This window comes from Microtus pennsylvanicus, chromosome 21 (genome assembly GCF_037038515.1).
Source record: "Microtus pennsylvanicus isolate mMicPen1 chromosome 21, mMicPen1.hap1, whole genome shotgun sequence".
Taxonomy (NCBI): Eukaryota; Metazoa; Chordata; class Mammalia; order Rodentia; family Cricetidae; genus Microtus; species Microtus pennsylvanicus.
The window spans coordinates 7,084,073-7,110,653 of NC_134599.1; the positions used below are offsets into that span (position 1 = coordinate 7,084,073).

At 46.9% G+C, this 26,581-nt stretch overlaps 1 protein-coding gene and 1 pseudogene across 1 annotated transcript in view; one reads left to right on the plus strand and one right to left on the minus strand.

Moving 5' to 3' along the window:
* The window catches only part of Gpnmb (glycoprotein nmb), a 29,161-nt gene extending 5,585 nt beyond the window's left edge, over positions 1-23,576 (plus strand). Inside the window, exons 2-11 of the mRNA XM_075955698.1 lie at positions 2,624-2,776; positions 3,993-4,136; positions 6,932-7,105; positions 8,826-8,984; positions 9,249-9,686; positions 15,831-15,929; positions 17,222-17,324; positions 18,256-18,464; positions 21,960-22,053; positions 22,507-23,576. Of these exons, the coding sequence (XP_075811813.1) occupies positions 8,885-8,984; positions 9,249-9,686; positions 15,831-15,929; positions 17,222-17,324; positions 18,256-18,464; positions 21,960-22,053; positions 22,507-22,660 (1,197 nt within the window). The 5' untranslated portion in view covers positions 2,624-2,776; positions 3,993-4,136; positions 6,932-7,105; positions 8,826-8,884 and the 3' untranslated portion in view covers positions 22,661-23,576. The remainder of the gene's footprint in view (positions 1-2,623; positions 2,777-3,992; positions 4,137-6,931; positions 7,106-8,825; positions 8,985-9,248; positions 9,687-15,830; positions 15,930-17,221; positions 17,325-18,255; positions 18,465-21,959; positions 22,054-22,506) is intronic.
* Positions 5,415-6,158, minus strand: LOC142839564 (ATP synthase F(0) complex subunit f, mitochondrial pseudogene; annotated as a pseudogene).
* Positions 23,577-26,581: the final 3,005 nt, after the last annotated feature.

Below are 26,581 nucleotides of genomic sequence, written 5' to 3' on the forward strand. Positions count from 1 at the left end.
AGTCTGACACCACCGACGTGCTGGCTGTGTTCCCACAGCTGCATCTCCATGGTGAAGGATGGTTGTGATGGCCAAACATCAGGCCAGTTACCTCATCTCTGAAATCAGTTCAGAAGAGAAAAGACTGAGGCCATTTCTCCTTCGTCTTCCTTTGTAAGGGAGGAACACTTCCCAGGAACTCAGGAGATTTCCTCTCAGCTTTTCTAAACCAGAATATAATCGTCTTCCCCTACTCAACTGCAAGGAAAGCTGGGAAAAAGAGCCTTTGGGGTTGTGATCTGCTACAGACAAGGATCTATTTTACCAAGGGGATTAAAAGAAAGGAGTAGGCAGGTAAACAAAATAAAGAGATATAATTACTATGAAGTGGTGGAGACAAAATGGAATCCAGTTGTAATCTCCCAAACTACAAAAGAAGGTAGATTTGATGCGTGCCTATGATCTCAGCCCTTGAGAGATAAAGGCACAAAGGTCAAGAGCTCAAGGTTATCCTAGGCTGTATAATAAGTTTGAGTGCAAACTGAACCCTTTGTTTTTTTTTTTTAAAAAAAATCAAAATAAATAAATAAGAAAAAAGAAAGATGGATATATAAAAAACAAGATGGTAGCTTCAAATCCACAATCTGTTATTACATTATATGTAAATTATATTAGACTTCAGACAAAAGAAATTTTCAGATTTGATTTATAGAAACACAATTAAATATATACCATCTACAAGAAACCCACATTAAATAAGAACACATGCAAGTTAGGAGTAAAATAATGGAGGCTGGAGAGACAGCTCCAAGGTTAAAAGCACTGGCTGCTCTTCCAGAAGACCCAGGTTTCAATTCCCCTGTAACCAAATGGCAGCTCACAGCTGTAGCTCCAGTCCCAGGGGCTCCAGTGACCTCTTCTGGAATCCGGTGGGCACTCCATGAACATGGTACACAAACATATATGCAGGCAAAACACCTACACACGTCAAATAAAATAAATAAGTCTTTTTTTGAAAAAGAAAAACAGTGGGAAAAGGTAAACCCTGCAAAGCAGTCTTCAGAGCAAGGAATGTTGCCAAGGACAGGAAGGGTATCACTAATATGAAAATATCCAATTCAATCTAAAAAGCAATCATTCTAAATGCATATATACGTAACCACAGAGCTTCAAAATGCATTTAAAAAGAGATGCAACTGGAAAAAGGAAATAAGGTACAACTCTAACCCAAATAACATTTTTTTTTTAAAAAAAATCACTACTTAGCAAATGTAGACTATACACTGGCTTATGCTTTATTTGAGTGGGGGATGTTTGTTTTTGAGACAAAGCCTCTTTTTGTAGCCCAGGCTAGCCTTGAGTTCATGGCAATCCTCCTGTCTCAGCCTCCTGGGCATAGATATGATGCAATTGCATTACTCTACAATGTATATGGAATTTTCACCGAGATGTATACTTAGAGTTCTACCATGAGCCTTTCTGTACTTGCATATGTATCTCTCGCTTGGCATTCTGGAAGCATTCCCAAGCTTGGCATTCTGGGAGCATTCCCAAGCTTGGCATTCTGGGAGCATTCCCAAGCTTGGCATTCTGGGAGCATTCCCAAGCTTGGCATTCTGGGATTTAGACAAGACAGGAAAAAGACTGGGGAAAGATGCAAATCTGTATGAAGAAAACAGCATTCAAGTTTCCCTTTAGATACTATTACCACGTCTAAGTATTTGGAGGCTATATATTGAGAAGCTAATAAGTACAGTTAAGAAAAATTGGCTGTCAAAAATTTTTCTTAGGGGCTGGAGAGATGGCTCAGAGGTTAAGAGTACTGACTGCTCTTCCAAAGGTCCTGAGTTCAATTCCCAGCAACCACACGGTGGCTCACAACCATCTGTAATGAGGTCTCGTGCCCTCTTCTGGCCTGCAGCATACAGATAGACTATTGTATACATAATAAATAAATAAATATTTTTAAAATTTTTTCTTAAAGGCTGGGCTTTGTGGTCAGGCCCTTTAATCCCAGCCACTCAGGAAGCAGAGGCAGTGGATCTAGGTGAGTTTGAAGCCAGATTGGTCTACATAGTGATTTCCAGGACAGCTAGGGTCTATCCTGGTGTTGAGATGCAATCTCAAAAACCAAATAACATGTCTTTCTTTAGTCCTCTGCAAACAGTCCCATCGATTGACTTTATTTTTACATTTATTTGTTTGTTTGTGTTGGGGCGGGGCATGCAGAGGTCAGTGGACAAGTCTCTGACTGGCTGCTTCTATCACGTGAGTTCTAGGGAAGAGAACACGGGTTGTCAGTCTTGGTGGCCAGTGACCTCACCTGCTGGGACAGTGCACCAGCCTCACCCGGCTGGTTTTGGACTCAGAGTTTCATTATGCAGTTATGGCTGGCCTAGAAATCACGATGTACACCAGGCTAGCCTCCGCTTCACAGCAGAGCTTCACTGCATCCTGCGGGCTGGATTAGTGTGAGCCACTGTGCCCAGGCTGCCGTTTCTAAAGCACCTTCGTTTACTTGATTTATTGGCTATATCATATATGCGCTTCCCAATGACCTAAGCTGAGAAGCCTCATCGGCCGTTCTCACTGAAGCGCTAAATGAGAAATGGAAGAGACAAGATCTTTTGTTTCCCAAACCTAGGATTCCGTGACGTGCTGGGCCACGAGCAGTCTCCAGGTCACGTGAGGGAGCAAAACCAATTACGTGGCTGGTCTTCTGATGAAGCGGAGTGGAATGAAAACCTGTACCCGGTGTGGAAGAGGGGAGATGGCAGATGGAAGAACTCCTGGGAAGGTAAGCCGGAAATTCCACCCCACAGCCATGGCTGAGCTCCTCAGCCAGAGCCTTGGACAGAAGGCCTCAGATTGCCCTGAACGACAGCGCTCTAGCTGCAGATGAGCAGCCCCTGGATTTGGCAAGCTTCCCTTTCTCCCAGCGTTTTCAATTTTTTTTTCTTCCTGAGACAGGGTTTCTCTGTGTAACAGTCCTAGCTCTCCTGGAACTCACTTTGTAGACCAGGCTGACCTCGAACTCACAGAGATCTGTCTGTCTCTGCCTCCCAAGTGCTGGGATTAAAGATGTGTGCCACCACGGCCCAGCCCATTTTTATTTTCTTTTTATTTTTATTATGTATACAGTGTTCTGCCTTCATGTATGCCTGCAGGCCAGAAGAGGGAATCATATCTCATTACATGGTTGTGAGTCACCATGTGGGTTCTGGGTATTGAACTCACGACCTCTGGAAGCACAGCCAGTGCTCTTAACCACTGAGCCATCCCTCCAACCCCCATTTTCATTTTCTAAGTCACAAATCACCTGGACTTTCAGACATTTCTAAGGTTGTGGTTATTGGGATATTTTAGAGAGCAAGCAGATTTGGCTTCAAAACTGGCGGCTACCATGGCTTAGGCAACCTCAGAAAAGCAGAGACATGACCTGATCATCCGGAAGTGTGACTTCCCGGAAAGTGTATCCTTTCATAGAGGCCACAGGCTGAGTCTCCAGTCATTTGGTTTCAAGGTTAAAGTCTACAAACTTTCAACATGTGCCTCCTCAATCCAAAAGCCAGACTTTTTTTTTTTGCTATGTGTGTGAATATTGGTGTTCTGTCTGTGTGTGTGTCTGTGCACCACATGTGTGCCTGGTGCACAAGGAAGCCATCAAAGGGCATCAGATCCCTTGGAACTGGAGCTACAGGAGCTTGTGAGCTGTGGTGTGGGTGCTGGGGTTGAACCAGGGTCCCCTGAAAAAGCAGCCAATGCTCTTAGCACAGAGTCCTATCTCCAGCCCCTTCTATCTTCAGTGATTTTTTTTCCCATGATTATAAAATCCATGAACTATTCTGACTTATTTTTCTATAATATTGTGAAAGCTAAAGTTACTGTCCAGGAGATAAATTGAACACACCGTAAAGAGGCATATGGATCGCATGGTCCTTATCCACAGATATTACTTACACATTTGGTGAAAGGCCGTCTGGGAGAACGAGCTTCCTTCTTTGTTACCCTAGGAGGCCGTGTGCAAGCAGTCCTGACCAGTGACTCCCCAGCTCTGGTGGGATCCAATATCACGTTTGTGGTGAACCTGGTGTTCCCCAGATGCCAGAAGGAAGATGCCAATGGCAACATCGTTTATGAGAAGAACTGCAGAAATGGTAAGAAGGCCAGCTCTCCTGGAGCCCCACCCATAATCCTAGCGCTCATAGGTGCTCTCACCACCCCTTGCCACCCTCCTTTCAAGCTAGATGGCAGGGATGTGTGGAACTGTCCGGTTCTTTTATAACGCTAGTATTAGCCAAGCCTCCTTAGCAGACTGATGGCTCCTTGGTACCTGTGCAGTGAGTGGGGCGGTGGGGGTGGTGGAGTGGGGGGGTGTCACTTTCTTGTACAAGATATTTTTCCTATATATACGTCATGGACTTTGATCATGTCCCCCTCCAGTTCCCCTCTCTGGTTCCAGCTCTTCCCAATACCCCCCTTTAAGCTCTACTATTGAGTTGGGAGGAACTCAGTGAATTAGCACTTGCCTGGAACGATCAGGGCCCTGGGTTCCAGCCCCAGGGCTACACATGCATTCAAAACTCCAAACGTCTATTTCCTCCTTTGAGACCCCCAGGTTGTCCCTCACGTCCACTGAGCAGTGAACTCACTGTCTGTGCTCAGAGTCTCATTTTATCGCCTGATTTTAAACAAAAGAAATACCACCCGGGGCTCCACTTGAAGGGGTTATTTCTGTTGATTAATGTTCTGAAACAAATGATCTGCTGTGCAGATGCTAACGGGCATGCTCTGATTCTGTTTTGCTCTTAAAGAGATAAGGAACATTATCTCGCGAGGTCGGTTCACTCTGGAGAACTCAGATAACCACTGAGATTACTCCAATGGCGAAGATGCCCCTGCCTGTGTCATCCGGGGCTTTTATGAATCTGTTGATGTGTTCATCCATCATTAATTTTTTTATCTCCCTTTGAGGCAAACACTAAATTCTGTATACACAGGGTATAATTATTTATCTAGTGGTAAGTATTTAATATTTTCTCTCTCCCACTCCCCCCTCCTCTCTCTCTCTCTCTCTCTCTCTCTCTCTCTCTCTCTCTCTCTCTCTCTCTCTCTCTCTCATATTCCTATATAGCACAAACGAGCCTTAAACTCATGATCCTCCTGCCTCAGTCTCCAGAGTGTTGTAATTACGGGTATGTGTTACTATACCCTACTTCCTATTTTTAAAAAAGAAAAAGCTGATTCTGCCCAGGATGGTAACACATGCTGGTAATTCCCACACTTGGGAGGCTGACACAGGGGAATCTCGAGTTTGAGGCCAGCCTGGACTACATAGCAGGGATCGGATTTTCTCTGTGTAGCCCCGGTTGTGCTGGAACTTGCTTTGTAGACCAGGCTGGCCTTGAACGCAAAGATCTGCCTGCCTCTGCCTCCTAAATGCTAATCTTAAAGCTGTGCGCCGTCACGCCTGACTGGAGGCATCGTAACTGTAACAGGAAGAACACAAAGACCAGTGACGCTATGCTAAAGGACCCAGGAACCAGCTCAAGGGGTTTCTCTGGCTGGACCGGGACCATTTAAGAATAAGAAGGAATAGTAGCTGGTTAAAGGAGCTCTTCCAGGACACAGACTCGGGGATGTCCTAGATGGAAGACAGTGACCAGGTCTTGCTCAGAACGTAATATCACACATTTGGAAAGGCTCTGCTCAGGCAGCGGTGCCTGACATACTGACCCCTCTTCCGTGACACTCGTGCCCTGATCGCTCATGTTTAACTTCCTTGTAAGAACGGCAGTAGCTGCTGGGTGTGGTGCACACCTTTAATCCCAGAACTCGGGAGGCAGAGGCAGGCAGACCTCTGTGAGTTCGAGGCCAGCCTGGTCTATAGCCAGGACATCCAGAGCTACACAGAGAAACCCTTTCTCAAAGAAATCACCCCACCACCACCACCACAACAACAAAAAAGCAGTAGCTGAAAACCACATAGGCTTCCAGCGCCATGTTAAACCCCACCATGCTGCTGTTCTGCACGTTGATGAACTTGTGATGCCATGTAGCATCTCTGGAAAGCGCCTGCAGTGCCGCCGGGGGTGAAATTCCACATCTGTATCCATCTTGGCAGCTCTCCAGGTTCAACCCTCATAAAGCCTCTCTTTCAGAGGCATGAGCGATGCCATTTTGCAGTCCTGGTGTCTGCAAAGTCAGATTCTCTTTTAAGGATTTGTTTTTATGTTTTTTATTTTGTGTAGCTGTGTGTCTGTGTTTGCGTGTGCTAGTGTCCTCCAAGGCCAGCAGAGGGTGACAGATCCCCAGGCTGTTGTGTGGGAGGGGAGTTCTATGCGGGATGGCGTGCTGGGGTGGGCGAAGGCGTGGCTCTGCAGGGTCGACTGTGACCCAGGACTTAGCTGTGGTGACAAATGAGTGAGGGAAAGTGTGCACTAAAAGATGATGTCCCCTGTAGTCTGGTGTGAATAGCACCGGGATTCGGAGACTCAACAGGAAGACACGTGGCTTAAGTAAAATCTCCAAGTGGAAGTTTTTTTTTTAAATATTTATGTATACAATATTCTGTTTGTGTGCATGTCTGCAGGCCAGAAGAGGGCACCAGACCTCTTTACAGATGGTTGTGAGCCACCATGTGGTTGCTGGGAATTGAACTCAGGACCTTTGGAAGAGCAGGCGATGCTCTTAACCACTGAGCCATCTCTCCAGCCTCCCAAGTGGAAGTTTATAGTATAGTAATTGGTAGTTGGTATTGATAATTGGTATAACACTTTATTGGAATACAGCACATGCACAGGAAAGTGCCTGAGCCATCAGCACGCCATGGGTGCTTTAAAGCCCTGCAGCAGCTTCTACAGGGCTTCTGGGGAAAGCAAGTGTTTGAGGGTTGAGCACTGGGCATTTAAAGGCCAGAAAACTAACTCAACCCTGTCTGTCTCTCGATTAGATTTGGGGTTCACTCCTGACCGGTAGGTCTACAACTGGACAGCAGGCGCGGAGGGTGGTGACTGGGAAGGCGGCACCGGCCAGAGCCAGCACCTGGCGTTCCCCGACGGGAAGCCCTTCCCTCGCCCCCACGGATGGAAGAAGTGGAGCTTCGTCTACGTCTTTCACACACTTGGTTTGGCTTTTACAAACTCGCTTAGCTCTTTACACTCCTGTCACACTTTAATATTGTCTTTCTGTATTTTCTGAGAGGGTAGCCCCCATCCCCAGTCGGTTCCTTACTGGAGAGGACAGGGAAGGGAAATGAAGTCCTGGCTAACCTCGCCAAGTCTGTAGGACACCACAGAATGAAGTGAGAAGGAGAAGGAAGTGACTTTGGCTCTCTACACAGCAGCAGAATAGTCTTCTATAGTATATGAAAATATCTATTTGAACAGTACATGGTTGTACACTTGTTTATTTGTTAATTTGTTAATGTTCTAAGTGAATTAGTGAACTTAGTTATAGAAGCATGGGACGGTTGAAAACATAGACGAGCACAAACAAAATACAAAAGAATCATCTACGGATAGCATCCGAAATTACTGCTATTAAATGATGTTTTCAATCTTGACAATTCTTGTTTAAGGTCATAATGGATACACATTTTTATTTTGCTATCATAGCATTTGACTGTATTATTTAAATGTCCTTACATTGTTTTAATGGCTGCACAATACACCACTGTGTGGGCCCAGAACAATCTAGATACTGTTTTTCTCTGGCATAGTCTACTCTCTGGTTTCCAAAAACACAAAAGGCGTTCATTCACTTTGCTGCATTATTAGCGAACTGTTACTTTAAGAGAAACAAGGCTGTTGAATTCTCAGTCTATCACTAGAGTGCCAAGTCTATGGATCGGTGGTAGAATGCATACCCAGCATGTACAAAGATCCCTGAGTTACAGGGTCAGCAACGCACACACAACCAACCAAGGCTGATATTTGGGATCTGCTCCAAACTGAGCAACTCCTAGATTTCCAAAGGTTTTGACCTTTGGCTGAGAGCATCCTTTTCCTTCAGCATTAGCAGAGCATGCCATTTGAACAACAAATGAAGCTGGCTTTCCCTGATGCCATCATAGCCCTGTTGGTCAGCTCCCCAAGCTCGCCATTCACTGACCTGCACCCCTGTGGCCAGCAGCTACGAGTTTCATGAGTGGCTGCAGAGGGAAATGGAAGACACTCCCTTTGTATCCGTGATCCACAGTTGCTCTCTCATGTCTTGCTTGTTTTAGGTACAAGTACTTCTAGAAAGTGGAGTTCCAATATCCCAGAAAAATCTAAACAACCATGCCCATCTACTTACATCAATTGCTTTTAAAATGATAATAAAAATATGGTAGATTTGTGAGTAAAGAACCATTTAAAGCTCTCCCAGATACCTCACCCTGACATTAAATGATGTTCATTGAAACTTAATAAAGTGTTCTTCTATAAATTAGGAACTATATTGTCGCACTAGAATTCTCTCACTGTAACCAGCTGTGTGCAGTTACCTGCATGCAACTGTAGAGTTGCTTCATCGGGTTTTGCATAGAGCCAGGCACCATCTCCTTTTCTGGAGCTTCCAAACTGTTCTCTCCTCAAGGCAGCCTTTTTAATAATAATAATTTATTTAACTTTATGTGCATTGGCTCAAGGGTGTCAGGTCCCCTAGAACTTGAGTTACAGACAGTTGTAAGCTGCTATGTGGGTGCTGAGAACTGACCCTGGGTCCTCTGGAAGAGCAGTCCATGCTCTTAACCACTGAGCCATCTCTCCAGCCCTCTCAAGGCAGGCTTTAACCTTTTAGAAATAGCTTTGTCGAATGATCACAGCATGTCACCAATAACTGGAAATGTCCGTCTTCCACAGGTCAGTATTTCCAAAAACTGGGTCGGTGTTCAGCACGGGTTTCTGTAAACACAGTCAATATGACACTTGGCCATCAGGTCATGGAAGTGACTGTCTTTCGAAGACACGGCCGGACATACATTCCCATCGCGCAGGTGAAAGACGTGTATGTGATAACAGGTGCGTGGTGTGAACTCACATCAGTGGGGCACAAGGCATGGGCTCCTTTTCACACCTAGTGTCTGGGCTAGGGTAAGACTCGGCTCCGAGCAGAGCCGAAATGTTGAATTATGTGGTACCCCACCTGCTTTTTAGCAGGAACACTCTAAAGTTTACACATGAGAAGGTCCCATTTGACTCTTCAGCCAGAACACATCATTGTAGCCCCCCTCCTCACAGTCGAGACACAGTGTGTTTTCTTCCTTCTCCTGGTGCATCTTCTAGATCAGATCCCTGTATTTGTGACCATGTCCCAGAAGAACAACCGGAACTCGTCCGAGGGAACCTTCCTCAGAGACCTCCCCATTGTGTTCGATGTCCTCATTCATGATCCCAGCCACTTCCTCAACGACTCTGCCATTTCCTACAAGTGGAACTTTGGGGACAACACTGGCCTGTTTGTCTCCAACAATCACAGTTTGAATCACACGTACGTGCTCAACGGAACCTTCAATCTTAACCTCACCGTGCAAGCTGCAGTGTCCGGGCCATGCCCTTCACCTTCACCTCCCACTTCACCAACTTCACCAACTTCACCTCCAACTTCACCATCCTCACAACCATCTTCACCACCAACTTCACCAGCTTCACCATCTTCACCACCAACTTCATCACCAACTTCATCAGCTTCACCCACACCGCCAACACCTAGCCCCTCTTTAAGTGAGTATTTTTCTGGGTAATGAAGGGTGGTGGTGGTCGTGTGGTTGTTTTTGTCAGTTGTTTATTAAATAACGTAGTCAGTCAGCTTGAGACACTGTGTAGCCCCGTTGGCCTTGGACTTGATATTTGAGCGAGGCTGGCCTCAAACTTGTAGCGATTTCCCTGCTGCTGTTAGGTTTTCGGCGCCCATTTTATTCCTTTATAGAATGGTTTTTGTTGTGGTGGTTTTTTTGGGTTTTTTGGGTTTTTTTGTTTTTTGTTTGTTTGTTTTGTTTTGTTGTTTTTTCGAGACAGGGTTTCTCTGTGGCTTTGGAGACTGTCCTGGAACTAGCTCTTGTAGACCAGGCTGGCCTCAGACTCACAGAGATCCGCCTGCCTCTGCCTCCCAAGTGCTGGGATTAAAGGCGTGTGCCACCACTGACCAACTTAGAATGTTTTAAATTGTAAAATTAATTCCCATTTCTTAGTAAAGATTCTAACAAACCACGAAGAAGCCTAGCATAAGAAGAAAGTCCCTGTGTGTTCTCTTCCCCAGTCCCCCTGATGTGGCTGCCGTGTTTCTGTCCTGACCATTTTCTACTTGTTTACAAACATTCTCCATGGACACGTAGGCTTTGTCATTTGGGATGTTATGTAAATGGGTTCATGCCAGATGCTTTGTTCTGCAATCTGCCTCTCTCCACTAAATAAACACAAACAGTTTTCAGTTACTGTTGCATAGAAACCTATCCCACCTGCCTGGGTAGCAGCATGGTATCCACAGGATGTGCTAACCCTGCATGATTGCTGGTGAGCGGCTCCGGGATTCCCCAGTCCAGTTACACATGGAGCCGCACTGGGCATGCCCAGACAGACAGCTTCATCTTAGCATGCCTCCAAGAAACTTCTTTCCTTCTTTCTTTCTTATTCTCCTTCTGTCCCTCCTTCTGTCTTCCCCCCTCCTTCCCCACCCTTCCCCAGTGTCTCACATATCCCAGGCTAACTTCAAACTCAATGTATCATCAAGGGTGTTGGCCCGCCCAGAGCTGCTGCTTCTCCTGCCTCCACTGGGATTGTGTGTGTGCACCACCACACCGAGTGCCGGGCAAGTCCTCTGCCAGCTGAGCCAATTTCTTTTTTTAAACACAATATTTATTATGTATACAGTGTTCTGCCTGCATGATGCCTCCTGAAAGCCAGAAGAGGGCACCAGATCTCATTACAGATAGCTGTGAGCCACCATGTGATTGCTGGGAATTGAACTCAGGACCTCTGGAAGAGCAGTCAGTGCTCTTAACCTCTGAGCCATCTCTCCAGAATTTCTTTTTTTTAAAGATTTTATTTATCTATTATGTATGCAATAGTCTGCCTCCATGTATGCCCGCATGCCAGAAGAGGGCGCCAGATCTCATTACAGATGGTTGTGAGCCACCATGTGATTGCTGGGAATTGAACTCAGGACCTCTGGAAGAACAGCCAGTGCTCTTAACCACTGAGCTATCTCTCCAGCCCCCAGAATTTCTTTATCTGCAAGTGCAGATAATCTTCCTTAAAAACCGAAAGAGCAGCTGTAAAACTAAATAAATTACGGATGCCTTTCTGTCTAAAAATCTGGTTAGGTCGCTTGCTTTTGGCTTTTAGAGTCACATTTTTATAAACCAGCTTGTTTTTCTCAGGAGCTATGTCATGGCAGTTATCAAAAGCATTTCTGAAGCCAATTTTAAAAGTATTCTAATTTGCTGCTCTCGTTTTCCTCACGTCGAAAGCCAGCACCCCTTGCGTGCTCAGTTTTACTTAGAAAGGAAGAGGCCTGTTTTTATGCAAAGGTGCTAACTCAACCATAATCAATTCAGGATGCTTTAAAGCAGCTGGGGTCAGGGCGGGCTAAAAAACAGGGCCCCAAGTGACTACAGAAGTTAACCGTGACTTTTTACATTTTAGCCGTGTGTGTGTGTGTGTGTGTGTGTGTGTGTGTGTCTGTATGGGTGTGCTGTGTGCATGTATGTGTGCATGTATATGTGGTGTATACATATATGTCTGGGTCACCTCACTCCACAGTAGTCTGTGTGTGTAGGCCAGCGGTTGATGTCAGGTGTCTTCCACCGTGGCTTTGAACCTTATCTTTTGAGGCAGGATAGCTTGCTGAGTTTGTGCTTGCCTTGTCAGCTAGGTTGGTTGTCTCCACCCAGCCCAGGGCTGGGGTTATAGGTAGGCACTGACAGAGAGCTAAGCATGACTTTGAAAAGAATTTTCTCCCTAGATAGCATTTCCAGCTATGTAGAACATATAAATGAATCTGTATTTCTTTTACAAAATCTTATCTATTATTATTATTATCATTATTATTGGCAGTGGTGGTAGTGGGGTGTGTGTGCGTGTGTGTGTGTGTGTGTGCAGATGTAAGGCATGGGACCCAGGGGTCAGACTCAGTTCATCAGGTTCACTCAACAGCCTTCATTACCCGCTGAGCCATCTCACTGGCCCTTGCATTAGTGAGCCTCATTGTTTGGCAATGAAGTGTGTGCCCTGTGTTTTGGCGAGTAGCTTCAGGAAAAATTCAGCTGAACCCAGAAGTCAAGGACTCTAGGAATGTAGCTGGGAAGCAGCATGCAGGCCTGGGCTCCGTTCCCAGCACTGCAGTAAATAAACAGGCAGCAACCTGAAGCCCTGTCTCTGAAATGAATAAATAGCCAAGTGCAACCCAGCCCTGGAAATCATAGCCAAGTTGAAGAGAGCACTGGGCAGCTGACTGAATCATGAGAGCGGGTGCCTGTCCAGTTTTTCTATTAAAGAAGATTTTCTTTCTCTGGCTGCTCTTGTTCATTTTCCAGGCTTTTGTGAATAAATCTGAGCAACAGAACAGCCTTTGTAAGACAGATGCTGGTCAGTGTAATGTCATGTGTATTACATTAAATATCACCATGCCTTTACACACACTCATACACACACACAGACACAACATACACACACTCATACACAGACACTCACACTCAGACATACACACACTCCACACACACACACTCATACACTCACACAGACACAAACATACACACACTCATACACACAGAGACACTCACAAACACATGCACACTCCACAAACACACACACTCATACACACACACTCACACTCAGACATACACACACTCCACACACACACACACTCATACACTCACACAGACACAAACATACACACACTCATACACACACAGACACTCACAAACACATGCACACTCCACAAACACACACACTCATACACACACACTCACACTCAGACATACACACACTCCACACACACACACACTCATACACTCACACAGACACAAACATACACACACTCATACACACACAGACACTCACAAACACATGCACACTCCACAAACACACACACTCACACTCAGACATGCACACACTCCACACACACACTCATACACACAGATGCTCACACTCAGACACACTCACACACACACACTTACTCACACCCTATTGTCTCATGTGTTTTCATACTGTAGCCAACACCTCTCCCATCAATCTCTGGGCGAGCGGGAACTAAGTACTGAGTTTTTCTCACCTGCCCTTTAAGGATCAAAGGATCGATTTGTTAAAGAACAAATCTGTCTTTACAGATGGACATCTGCAGAACTCCACACGCATCTGTATACGCAGAATTCTACCTAAGGCGGGCCCACTGACTTTCCCTGTTTTCTTCCTAAAGAGGCTTTCTACTGTAAAATACAACAGAGTCATGGTTCTGTGCTCAAACTGACAGCTAAATTCTGCTCACCCTGAGCTTTAAACGAAGGGGTCCTACAGCTCTCGGGGGAAGAACTAGTATTCTTCAAAGCCTTGCTCCAGCCTCCTGCTCTAGACTCCACCGGGAAAGCCTGTGGTCTGTGGTCACTCCATGGGGCCAGTGGGAAAGCCTGTCCTGCTAATGAACCCCTGTGTGAGAATCCAACTGTGTCAGGATGTCTCTGGGCTTCATGGAACAGCATTTTCCAGCGTGTCATGGGAAGATTCTGAGGAGCCCACAGCCACGGGCCTGTCACCCTCAGAAGGCTCTGAGAAGCCATTGAGATCTCCCAGCAGGCTTCCTCCTTATAAGTCATGAACTTAACACAGGCCCCTTTTCTCCCCCCACCCTTCCTTCCTCAGGCCCTCCCTTTCTCTCTTCCTTCTTTCCTTCCCCCCATCCTCCCCCCTTTCTTCCTCCTCTTCTTTATCTTCTTTCTCTCATTTTTTTTAACATCCTAACTGCAGTTTCCCCTCCCTCCTCTCCTTCCAGCCCCTCCCCCCATCCACTCATCTGTTTCTCTCCAGAAAAAGGCAGGTCCCCAATGGATATCCACCAAACAAGTTGCAGTGAGACTAGGCACCTCCCTTCGTGTTAAGGGTGTGCAAGGCAACCCAGTGTGAGGAGTCAGGTCCCAAAAGCAGGCAAAAGCATTGGAGACAGCTCACTTGCCAACAGGAATGCAAAGAGCACTTTGACAGGAAGCTTTTCAAACTGCAAGCACCCCCTCCCTCCGCACCCCCACATACCTCCTCCACTAGATTCAGATCACACCTCTCCATCCTTCCCAGGCATCTACTGGGTGACTTATGACTTATGGGAGTCATCTTCTTCAACACCTCAGCAGATTCAGGTGTTTGCTTTAAGACAAAGTCTCTCATGGTAACCCAACTTAACTATATAGGTTAAGTCTATATAGTTGGTCTCAAACTCACAGCAATCCCTCTGCCTCGGCCTCCTGAGTGCTGGCATCACGGGCATGAACACCACACCTGGCAGAGAAGCAGGCAACACTTGCTTTAGCTCACTTTGCTTTAAATGGTTTAAATTCAGGAGGTCAGAGAGCTCTTTTGCTGATGAGCGAACGGCAGCAAGGATGAGCTAAATGGTGTATGAGCAGACAGGCTGCTAGAGTTAAGGCCAGGACAGCTGCCTCCCGATGAGAAGGGGGCTTCTCTACTGCGGCCTGTCCGTGCACTTTAACAGGGTTTCCACTTTTCATTTGCTTCCTTATTCTGAAAAACATCTGGGGTTGTGCTTTGAACTTGGTGTGGCTTGGCAGCACACTGCTTGCCTGGTGTGGGCAATCGGTTCCCATCGCCATCTCCGCCTGAACAGGAGAGGGTGTTTACTCCTGGGTCCTCGCTACACCGCTGGGGACTTGACCAGACTAGATGTCCAGGGAATGAAGACAAGACAGACAGACGCATACTCAGACAGAAAGTCGGGGTCTGGTGGTCTGGGCTCTCGGATGGAGAAGCCTCAGCACCCCAGAAGCTTAGCATGTTTATTATATTCAGGTGAAGAGAGAGGCAGAGTTACTGCACACAGCCGGGTCTAGGGGCATGGTCCAGCTCCGTGGGAACAGTCTTCAGGCTCAGGAAAGGAAGCTGTGGCGGCTGTTGCCTGCACACATTGTCAACACTCAGGCTGGGGAGAGGAAGCTGCGGTGGCCATTGTCTGCACACACTGCTCACACACTTGGACACCTGAGGAAGGCTCTGCATTTCTCACGGAGCTCAGCCCTTGGGGTCCTTGATATGGCCACACCCATGCCAATAGCACGCATTCACTTAGGATTTCACTCACTCAGGGCTTACTCTCCTCCCTCCCCTCCCCACAGTTCATTTATGGAATTAAATGGCCATAATGCCTACACCTATAGAAATCTACACACATTTACTTCAAGTTTCTGCCTTAATTGAAAAAATTGTAGAGTGCTTGTTTTGATTTGGTCTTGAATTTTGGTTTTTGGTTCTTAGTCCTGACTGTCCTGGAACTTGGGATGTAGACCAGGCTGGCCTTGAATTTACAATCTCGAGTGCTGAGATTAGAGCCATGTGCCACCACGCCTGGCTTCTTCTAAAGGGAAGATGGAGCTTGGAGTAGATGGTGCCTTAGGTATACAGTTCACACTTACAATCTTAGAACATGGGCAGTAGGAAGAATACGACCTGGAGTTAAGGCCAGCCTGGGCTATATAGTGAGTTTAGACCAGCCTGGGCTACATGAGTCCCTGTCTGCAGAAAGAGTAACACCAAAACCCACCAAAACAAAAATAATAAAGAACAGATGGACAAGTATCTTTATTTTTGTTATATCATGTTACCTCCACTACATTCTTATTTTAAACTTTTATTCCTCAAACTTTCTAGTGCTTACAGGTTACAACTCCATGGAGCTGAGTGACATTTCCAGCAAAAGCTGCCAGATAAACAGATACGGTTACTTCAGAGCCACCCTCACAATCGTAGGTAAGGTTTAAGACCTGTGGAGAAGATGCCACAGTCTACAAGGCCAACCCCATTCACATTGTTAACACTAGAAGGGTAGAGGGGAAGGAGCAGGGTCACCTGTCTGGTCCAAGGTGATGCAAACATAGGAAGCAGCATCTTGTTTGGTTTTTTGTTTTGTTTTGTTTCTCAAGACAGGATTTCTCTGTAGTTTTGGAGCCTGTCCTGGAACTAGCTCTTGTAGACCAGGCTGGCCTCGAATTCACAGAGATCCGCCTGCCTCTGCCTCCCGATTGCTGGGTTTAAAGGCGTGCGCCACCACTGCCTGGCAGGAAGCAGCATCTTGTAGTTCGCATGTTCCATTTGTTCTCCTGCCTGCCTTATGCTTTCCGGTAGAAATTTATCCCTTGGGCGCCCAAATGCTAAAAAACCTGGGCTTGAATCCCATGTGAGCCTCCAAAAATCTCAATGGATGGGGGGTGGGGGTAAGAAAGCCAGCAAGGAGTGCTCACTGCTTCTGCTTCCAGTGTGACTTTTACAAAGTCTCTCTTTACTACTTGTAAGGGGAGGCCTGCACTCTTCAGGTACCGCATGCTTCAGGGACTGCCCCGAGGTCCCAGCAGAGAAAACAGAGGGCACCACAGCCAGCTGGGGCATCCATGTTTCTGAGAACATGGATTGTGTAAAAGTTGTAGCTGTACACTGTCTCTGAGGACAGGATGGGTCAGCCACCTGTGATCCACGGGGTCAGCATCTGCCCAAGTCACCTTTTCCTAACCCATCACCCAGAAAGGGGATGCTACTTTCTCACATGGACCAGGCTCTAGAGAAAGAGTCTCAGTGGGCAGAACTGGTCCATGTGACTATGAAAACCTGCATGGACATGAATGCAAAACACTGGGGGCTAAATCTCCATGTTTGCTAGATTTCTGTTCAGCAAGAAGGCTGTTTCTGTTTGCTTTTCCTTCTTGTTAAGGGGCATCTCCTACTGCATCTAAGTTTCTGTAGTAGGTAGGTTTGGGGGTTCACTGTTTGCTGTTCTGAAGGCTGGATGTCAGCTCCACTGTCTGGTGAGGAGCATTTCCTGGTTCATGGCAGACCATCCCCTTGCTGTGTCCTCACGTAGCAGAAGGGACAAGGGGGCTCCCTGAGGTTTCTCCAGAAGGGCACTGATCACATCTCCAACAAAGGCTTTGCCCCTTCACTCCTTCACTTAGCTGGGATTTCAGCCCAGGAAAAAGAGCCTGTGGCAGAATGGTTTCCTTTGGTCTCTGCTGTATTTTAACATTTCTCTTCGGTGGCTGTTTCGCTAGAGGGTATCCTAGAAGTCAGCATCATCCAGATAGCAGATGTCCCAATGCCCGTGCCACAGCCTGACAACTCCCTGAAGGACTTCATTGTGACCTGCAAAGGGACGTAAGTACAGTGTCATGCCAGGGGAAAGGCCGCATGAGGACCCCAAGCCTGAATAAAGGGCTCGGCTACTAGTCATCCCTTTGAAGTTGATTCAAAACCCTACATGTTAGAAAACCCAGACAAGCTGGGATAGGAGAGGGGGTGCGTGCCTGTAACCCCAGCAGTCAAGAGGCTAAGTAAGGCAGGAGAGCATGGGCTGTATAGGGAGCCTTTCTCTCAAAACAAAGAACAAAGAGGGGACAGGGTAAAGCGCATCCTAGCATACACAAAGCTGGGTTCGATCCCCATCACCGCATGAAACAGGACATGGGGTAGTGCCTGTAATCACAGTACTCCAAAGGTGGAGGCTAGACAATCAGAAGTTTAAGACTGAGCCAAGCGGTGGTGGCGCACGCTTTTAATCCCAGCACTCGGGAGGCAGAGGCAGGCGGATCTCTGGGAGTTTGAAGCCACCCTGGTCTACAAGAGCTAGTTCTGGAACAGGCCTCAAAGCTACAGAGAAACCCTATTTTGAAAATCTAAAAAAAAAAGAGAAGACGTTTAAGACTATCTTTAACTACATAGTGAGTCTAAGGCCAACCTGGCTACATGAGCCCCTGTCTTAGAAGGAGAGAGAGAGAGAGAGAGAGAGAGAGAGAGAGAGAGAGAGAGAGAGAGAGAGAGAGAAAGAAAGAAGCAGGCAGGGAGCGGGGGAGAAAAGCAAAGGCTGCTGTTTAAAGCTGTCGTGACAGAGGCAAGCACGGTGTCTTGTGCCGATAATCCTAGAACTTAAGAAACTGAGGCAGGAGGATCACCATGAGTTCCAGGCCAACAGTGTGAAACCCTGTTTCAAAAACAGCAAAACCCCTCACCATCACCCCCACCCCCACCCCCACAAGCCCTGACATTGCTCTTTCCTCCCTCATGTGCTCACCCTGCTCCCATGTCACAGCACTCCCACGGAAGTTTGTACCGTCGTCTCTGACCCCACCTGCCAGGTGGCCCAGACCAGGGTCTGCAGCTCCGTGGCTCTGGACGAGCTGTGCCCGCTATCCGTGAGAAGAGCCTTCAATGGGTCTGGAACGTACTGTGTGAACATCACTCTGGGTGATGATACAAGCCTCGCCCTCACCAGCGCCCTGATCTCTATCCCTGGCAAAGGTGAGGTATGGCTTATAATTTTATGGACATTTCCTACTGCAGAAGTGTACACCCAATTTAAAGCCCCCAAAGGCTTCTCTAGCAGTGTTCGTATCACAGCAAGATTCTTTGAACGCTTGTTAATACGGATTTAAGCTCTGGCATTAAGCTGGATGTGGTGGCGCACGCCTTCAATTCCAGCACGCAGGAAGCAGAGGCAGGCGCTTCTCTGTGAGTTCGAGGCTAGTTGGGTCTGCAGAGTTAGGCCATCCAGGGCTACACAGTGAAACCATGTATCAAAAGCAAAGAACTAGCATTAAAACCCAATCACAAATCTACTTAGCGTGATGAAGAGAGAGACTTGGTGAGATAATGACCAGAGAAAAGCCCATCCGTGAAGGGTACCATCGAGACCACAGGCCAGGGACAGTGAGGTGTGATAAGGAGATGTCGTCAAGGCACTGACCAAGAGGTTTGTATTTCCAGAGGAAACTGAACAAACAAACAAACAAACAAAATGACAATCATAAAGGAGAGGCCAAAACCAGGGTTTCAGGAGAAGCCACCAGGGCAAAGCCAAAAGAAATGAGAAACTGAGCTGGAATCTTGCTTCCTCTCATTCTCATGTGGCCTTTTTAAAAAGTCTTCCTCAAGTCTACTAAGAGTTGCCCGAGACAGTACAAGCCAGTTTACCCACTCATCCAGAAGACTGCTCCTTGAGCCAGGCTTGGTATTTCTTACCTCTGATCCTGGGATTCAGGCACCCACAGCAGGAGAACCATGAGCTCAAGGCCAGTCTGGGCTACGCGTGAGAGCTTTGGAAAGCCTGCCTCAATGCAGCGTGGTGGCACACACCCATAATCTCAGCACTGGGAGGCAGAGACTACATAGTCAGAGCTACATAGTCAGCCTCATCTACATAGTGAGTTTCAAGCCAGCCAAGGCTACATAGTGAGACTTTGTCAAAAAAAAAAAAAAGAAAGAAAGAAAGATAAAATAAAGGAAGGAGGGAGGGAAGGAAAGAGGGAGGGAGGAAGGGAGGAAGGAAGGAAAAGAAAAACCTGCCTAAGAACAAGGTTGCAAAAGTATCCTGTCTCTTGCAGGACAGGGTACCTTGGCGCCTGCCAGAAAGCTGGGGAGGAGAGAGATACAGTGAAGCAGCTAGGGCTGTGGGTGTTTCAATGCCCGGATCTCCAGGAGCTGTGGAACTGGGGCTGCCCCAGCTGTATGCCCTTCAGAATTAACTTTAGAATCTTAGCCTGCCAGCCGTGGTGGTACACACCTTTAACCCCAGCACTCGTGAGGCAGAGGCAGGCAGATCTCTGTGAGTTTGAGGTCAGCCTGGTCTACAAAGCGAGTTCTAGAGCAACCAGTGTTACACACAGAAACCCTGAAAGTACCTTAATTTATTCCATTTTGTTTCCTTCTACTGGCAACCCACTGACCTCCTGTGAGGATTATAAGTTCAACTGTTAGCATTCCGTGATTTTTGTTCTAGTGAGAGGTCACTTTAGAGATGACTTAAACCCACTATCAAAAACCTAATAAAGGGGGGGCTGGAGAGATGGCTCAGCGGTTAAGAGCACTGCCTGCTCTTCCAAAGGTCCTGAGTTCAATTCCCAGCAACCACATGGTGGCTCACAACCATCTGTAATGAGGTCTGGTGCCCTCTTCTAGCCTGCAGGCATACATGCAGACAGAATATTGTATACATAATAAATAAATTTAAAAAATTGTACAGAAAAAGACACAGTAAACAGAGTAAACTGGAGTTACTTTTTGTAGCCTTGTAGGTGCTGGGAATCAAACCCGGGTCCTCTGGAAGAGCAGTTAGTGCTCTTAAACCCTGAGCCATCTCTCTAGATGTTTTTTGTTTTGTCTTGTTTCTGTCTTTGTTTACAAAGTATTCTCATAGGAGGTTACCATTTGCTCGCCTATGAACCTGTCAGTTGGGTCAGAACTCAGAATACCTAATCAGCCTTAAGCTAACGCAGGCAGTAAACAAATTAACAAGATGGTATTTTGAGGAAAACAAACCAGGTCAGAGGGGTGGGCTTGGAGTGGGAGGTGAGGGCGGTGGTTAGCACCCTAGACTGGGTGTGGGCACAAGTCTTGCTGTTCAGCAGCGCCATCTTGGTAAAGGACCTCCTGACTAAGGATTTAAGCGCATTTAGAGAGCACTTGTAGGCCACTGCTAGGGTCGCCGAAGCTTCATTCCGTCAGCAAGAGTGAGGCCTTGGCGGCTAAGAGCTCACATGCACGTACTAGGTTTTTCTTTGGGGCCACCACCCAGCTCTAAATCATTAGTTATGGCTGTTCAGCCTAGCTTAGGCTCATTTCGGGCTTTTTCTTCTTTAACTTAAATTAACCTGTTTTTCCTCATTTACCTTTTGCCTCAGGGCCTTTTACCTTTCTTTCTGTCTGTCTTACTTTCCTGCTTCCTCCAGAGTCTGGCTAGCCTGGTTTCTGGCCCCGGGGGTATCCCTCTCTTTCTCTCTCGTTCTCGTTTCCTTCTTCCTCTCTCTCCTCTCCAGCCTAGATTTCTCCTCCTACTTATTCTCTCTGCCCACCAGCCCCGCCTATCCCTCCCCTGCCCAGCTGCTGGCCACTCAGCTTTTTATTAGAGCAATCAGGTACCTTAGGCAGGCAAGGCAAAACAGCAAAACATCTTTTCATATTAAACAAATGTGGTATAAACAAATGTAACGCAGCCTTCCGTTGTTAGAGACATGCAGCAGAGGCAAATGTGACACACCTTTATCCAGTTAAAGTACTTTGCAGCAGAAGCAAATGTAGCATATCTTTGCCTAGTTAAAGTAATATTCCACAACACATGCACACAGTGGAGAGATGATTGTAAGAGGAGGCTCAACCAATGGAGGACCTCCTAGGAGGGGCCTGGTGGATAGGATGGGGACAGAGCAGATGGAGACGGCTTAGGTAACTGAATTAATTATGCCTGGGGTAGAGACGGAACTGGTTGGTTTGCTGGTTAAAGAGGAACGAGAAGATGAAGTCCCTGCCTCTGTGGCCCTTGCAGTACAGGAGAGCTATGGAAAGCAATAATGAAAGGCTCTGACCCAGGTCTAGGAAGAGGCAGGCAGGAAGTAAGAAGGACTGAGTGGTGCCTTCAGAATCGAGGAAACTGAGATGAGCCAGGGAAGGGAGGTCCCAACAGGGGCCATGGAGGTTTCCCACAATTCTAGGGTTTTTAGCATAGGGGCAGCCATATAGCATGAGATGGGACCAGAGGCCAGCATAGTGGAACATAAGAGCCTGTTAGCACACAGGTGCCAACAGCTCAGCAGTGTCCTGAGAGGGTGTCACCAGACTGTGGCATTTATCCATGCCTGCCCGCTTATGCTCAACCCAGGTCTATACGTTGCTTGATGGGGTAGTCTATACAGCCAGAGTGGGGTAGTATCTTCTGTCGCAGCTCCTTTCCCCATTCAGCAGCATCACAAGCAGATGGCCTTCAATGGAACACAACTCACAGGGTTTTCCTTCTGCCTTAAGACCCAGTCTCCCCGCTGAGAATGGCAAATGGTGCCTTGATCTCCGTCGGCTGCCTGGCCGTGTTTGTCACCATGGTTACCATCTTGCTATACAAGTAAGTTTCTGATTGTAACACTGTACTGTATCTCTATAGCAGACAGTCAAAAGCAAATAGCATTCTTGCATACAAACATACCAATTTCTTTTTTCCCCATTTAAATATTGTGTGTATGAGAAGAAACTCATCCATTGAACCGTGAATACCAAACTGGGACCTATTAATTTTACTGTGGTTTTGGATTTGTTTGTTTTAATCCCGAAAGTGCTGCCAGACATCAGTAACTTGGCAAAATTGTGTCTGTCTATATAATGTTTACCAAAATTTCAAAGTGGGTACTTTTTACTTGAAGAGAAAATAGCTGTACTCCCCTAAGATGCTGGGGCGTCGCCAGCGACAGACTGGGTGGAATGGTTAGCTCTTTTGCACCTGGCATGAAAAACACTGTAGAAAGGAATTTAGTTCAGCGGAAGGTATTTTTTAAAATCCTGTCTAACACATTGTTTTCAGAAAACACAAGGCGTACAAACCTATAGGAAACTGCCCTGGGAAGACGGTCAAAGGCAGAAGCCTGAGTGTTTTCCTCAGCCGTGCAAAAGCCCCGTTCTTCCGAGGAAACCAGGAGAAGGATCCGCTGCTGCAGAGCAAGCCAGGAATGCCCTAAGTCTTAAGCCTTATTTCTGACCAGGATCCTACTCCGGTGTGTTTACGTGAGCTGCGCAGAAGCACGTGACTGGTAACTCTCATTTCTGAAGGATTATTGTGAAATATATATCATGGCTTGGGGAGGCTAGTTCAATGGCACTTTGGAGAAGAAGAAACGACCTCGTGTTTTATCCCATTTGTGTTGTGGCTTTTACACTGTTAGTAGGATGGGCTTACTGTGTCTGAGGACCGAGGGAGACGTCGCCGCCCCTGAAGACTGTAGGTTAACTGAGAGAAGAGATCACCTGCTTCTAGTTTTCCACATAACCACGTGCATGAGCCAGCTAGTCCTGACCTGAAACCAGGTCCATCAACTGCATTTCAGCTCGCTGAGCATGCCTGAGCTCCTGGCAGAACGGTACTACAAGCCTTTTGTATGGTGTATGTGTGTACATATTACGCTCATGAAAGAGACAGCCTAACAAGCTGCTGTGGTTATTCTATCAGGGAAAACGTTCCCTGTCTAGTTGACTGACGCACTCATCCATTCATCTAGCCATGAGCATTTATTTAGTGCTTTCTGAATACCGACCATGATGCTGGGACTTGGGCTTGCCCCCAGAGCTGAGGCTCTCCTGTGCACATCTGGCTCTTAGTGTGTGCTGCTGCGTGCACGTAGAATCATGTGCTATGGTTTTCTAAGGGAGGCCACTTCTTTTCCTACCAGTTAATGTGTGAAAACTCATACAGGAAATAATCAAGGCGCTCACTTCTGTTTGTAACTCAAGTCCAGTGCCAATGACATTCTCTTTTCTACTTCCTGGAAAAATAAAATGTGGGCTGCGATGAGCCCTGGGTGGTGGTATTATTTCTAATGTATTGTTTGCTTTTCAGTTACATTTATGATTTTAGTAATAAAGTCTTTTAATGCCTCACAAAAAGCAATAATACTCTCATACTTTTTTAGATTTATTCTATGTGTATGAATGTTTGTCTTCATGTGTGTATATGTACGTGTGTGCCTGGTGTCCGTGTCAGAGGAGGATGGCTGTGAGCGACCATGTGGGTGCTGGGGTCTGAGCCTGGGTCCTCTGCAAGGACAGGCAGTGTTCAGAACCTGAGTCATCTCTCCAGCCCCAAGAGTTTCTATTTTAAGAGCTGGGTATCATGACTCGTGCCCTTAATCCCAGCACTTGGGAAGTACAGGAGAATCAGGAGTTCAAGGCCAGTCTCACCTGCATAGAGAGTTTGAGGCCAGCTAGAACTACATGGAACCCTGTCTCAGAAAGATGTGTGTGTGTGTGTGTACACGCATGTGTCATTAAGTTTTAATTTACAAATTTAGTGTCTAAGTGTTTATAATCAAAATATAAAAGGAGAGTTTGGGGCCAGAATGCAGCGCAGCAGCGGAGTGCTTGCCCAGCGTGCACGAAGACCCTTCGTTCTGTTTCCAGCAAAGAAAAAGAAATTTAACTAAGGGAGTTTTGTTTTTAAATAGAGAGGAGGCCTTTTGTCTTTAATTCTGAGCTGCCAACATCACATGACAAATCAGGAGAAGGGGCTAGTTAACGAGTTGGTGAACTTTTTCTATGAAGTTTGCAAACATCTTAGCCATTGTGGAGTTTCTTTCAAAGTAACTCGGTAGCCCGAGAACCAGAGGCGCATCACCGAATGAGCACAGCGACCTTCCAGCAGAAACCTATCTCAAAGGCATGCGGGGGCCACGATTGACCCACGAGACATTGTCTGCTCTACACCAGCAGAGACTCAACAGTGACCACATGCGATCCGAGAGACCGGATTGGATCTACCTTGATGGGGGTAGGAAACGGCCATGAACAATAGTTTAGGGACAACTGGAAAACCTGGCTACACCCCCAAACACTAGCTGGTGTTACAGAACAACTGTTCCTTGAGGCATTGCTGGGGACCACATTCAGTGTGGCATTTTTGACCCTAGATGGCCTAGAAGCAGAAAGAAGCTTTTTGTATGGAAAGGGCCTCCAAAGAATCCAAACATTGCTGGCCAACTGTTTATTTGTATGACGGTGGTGGGGCAAGGGCTCTAAGCCAGGGGTGCTTGGCAATGTTTGGAGAGATCTCTGGTTGTCACAACCAGAGTGGGATGCTGCTGGCATCTAGTGGGGAGAGCCCAGAGATGCTGCTGAACGCACTGAAATCCGTAGGGCAGCCCCATAGCAAAGAAACCACTGAAGTCCTGGGCATGGATATCCAAACAGAAGCCTTGACTCTGGACCCAATCCTGACACTCAGAGGCAGGTGACCTAGTGCCGTGACACTTTTGGAGCCTTTCCCATCTCTGTCTCAACTTAGAGGGTATGTTGTCTCCTCTAGTGTACTTCTCGGGGCTGCTACAGAGCCACCTGCAAGAACGAATGTAGCTAGAGCAGGGGGGACAGATGGCAGTTGTGGGGCAGTTGTCTAGCATGCGGGGGGGGGGGGGACAAGGCGACTCCCAGTAATGAAAAGATATGAAAGTAAAGGCACTCTTGGTATGGCTAGTGTTATGTATATATACTCAGGCACGTTGAGCCTGAGGACAGAAGCTCAAGTGTGGAGAGTTTTTGTTTGTTTGTTTGGTTGGTTTTTTTAATAATGCCTAAAGAGCCAGATCATTAGTATCTAAAACAGAACAGCAATTTCAGGTTGCAGCAGAATCGACAGATGCTGAGCCACACCCCCATGGCTTCTAAGGCAGTCTTGTGGAGGTGGGATCCCATGATTGGGATTTCTAGGTCAGCAGAGGGGTTGTGTCTAGGACCTGAGCAAGATGGGCTTGGGGCGCAGTCTTCCTTTACCCATCAACAGGGGGCAGCAGAGAACAGCAAATTCGTAAGACACCAAGTCCGCAGGTCCATGCCTTTATCTAGCTTCATCTAACCAATTTTAATCTAACAAATAGCAGGAAAGAGGTCTGAAATAATAGACTGTGTCCATTTATATTTCCAAGTGGTCCTGACAAGAAGCCATTTAACTTCTAGGGGCATTATCTGCAAAATGGAGAAAACAGCCTAAGAGATAGAGGAATGGCTTGATCCATGGCTGAGAATTGAACTTCCCAAGGAAAGTGAGTGTAGGTAACAAATTATTCCAGGGATTAAATTAATTTCTTCCTTCCTTCCTTCCTTCCTTCCTTCCTTCCTTCCTTCCTTCCTTCCTTCCTTCCTTCCTTCATTCCTTCCTCCCTTCCTTCCTTTCTAACTTTGGAACCTGTTCTGGAACTTGCTCTGTAGACCAGGCTGGCCTGGAACTCACAGAGATCCGCCTGCCTCTGACTCCCAGTTGCTGGGATTAAAAGCGTGCACCACCACCACCCAGCGGCTCAGGACTTTCTTATTCCTAGGGTTTTTATAAATGTTTACATCCTGGGCACCTCTGAGTCATTCATAAATACTGGTTTCCTGGAGTTGAATTTCCATGATGTAAAAGTTTGGGGGGGCGATGCTTTCAGAGCGCTCATCGCACACAGAACGCACTTAACTCTTAAGCTCAGGTGACAAAGAGCAGATGAATGAACAGTCACCCAGAGGATGAAGGTGGCCTCCTTTTGGTTGGACCCTGGTTGGGGGAAGGGGAGGGTAATCCTTCCTTCAAAGGTGGTTGCTGTTGCTGTTGTTTTTGCTGTTGTTGTTGCTACTGCTGTTGTTGTTGTTGCTGCTGTTGTTGTTGCTGCTGCTGTTGTTGTTGCTGCTGCTGTTGTTGTTGCTGCTGCTGTTGTTGTTGCTGCTGCTGTTGTTGCTGTTGCTGCTGCTGCTGTTGTTGTTGCTGCTGCTGTTGTTGTTGCTGCTGCTGTTGTTGCTGCTGCTGCTGTTGTTGCTGCTACTGCTGCTGTTGAAGAGTGCTTTCCATGCAGCTGGGATAGGCGCCCTGCAAAGACACCTATTCCAAAGGTCCACAATCAAAGAACACCCCTTGAAGA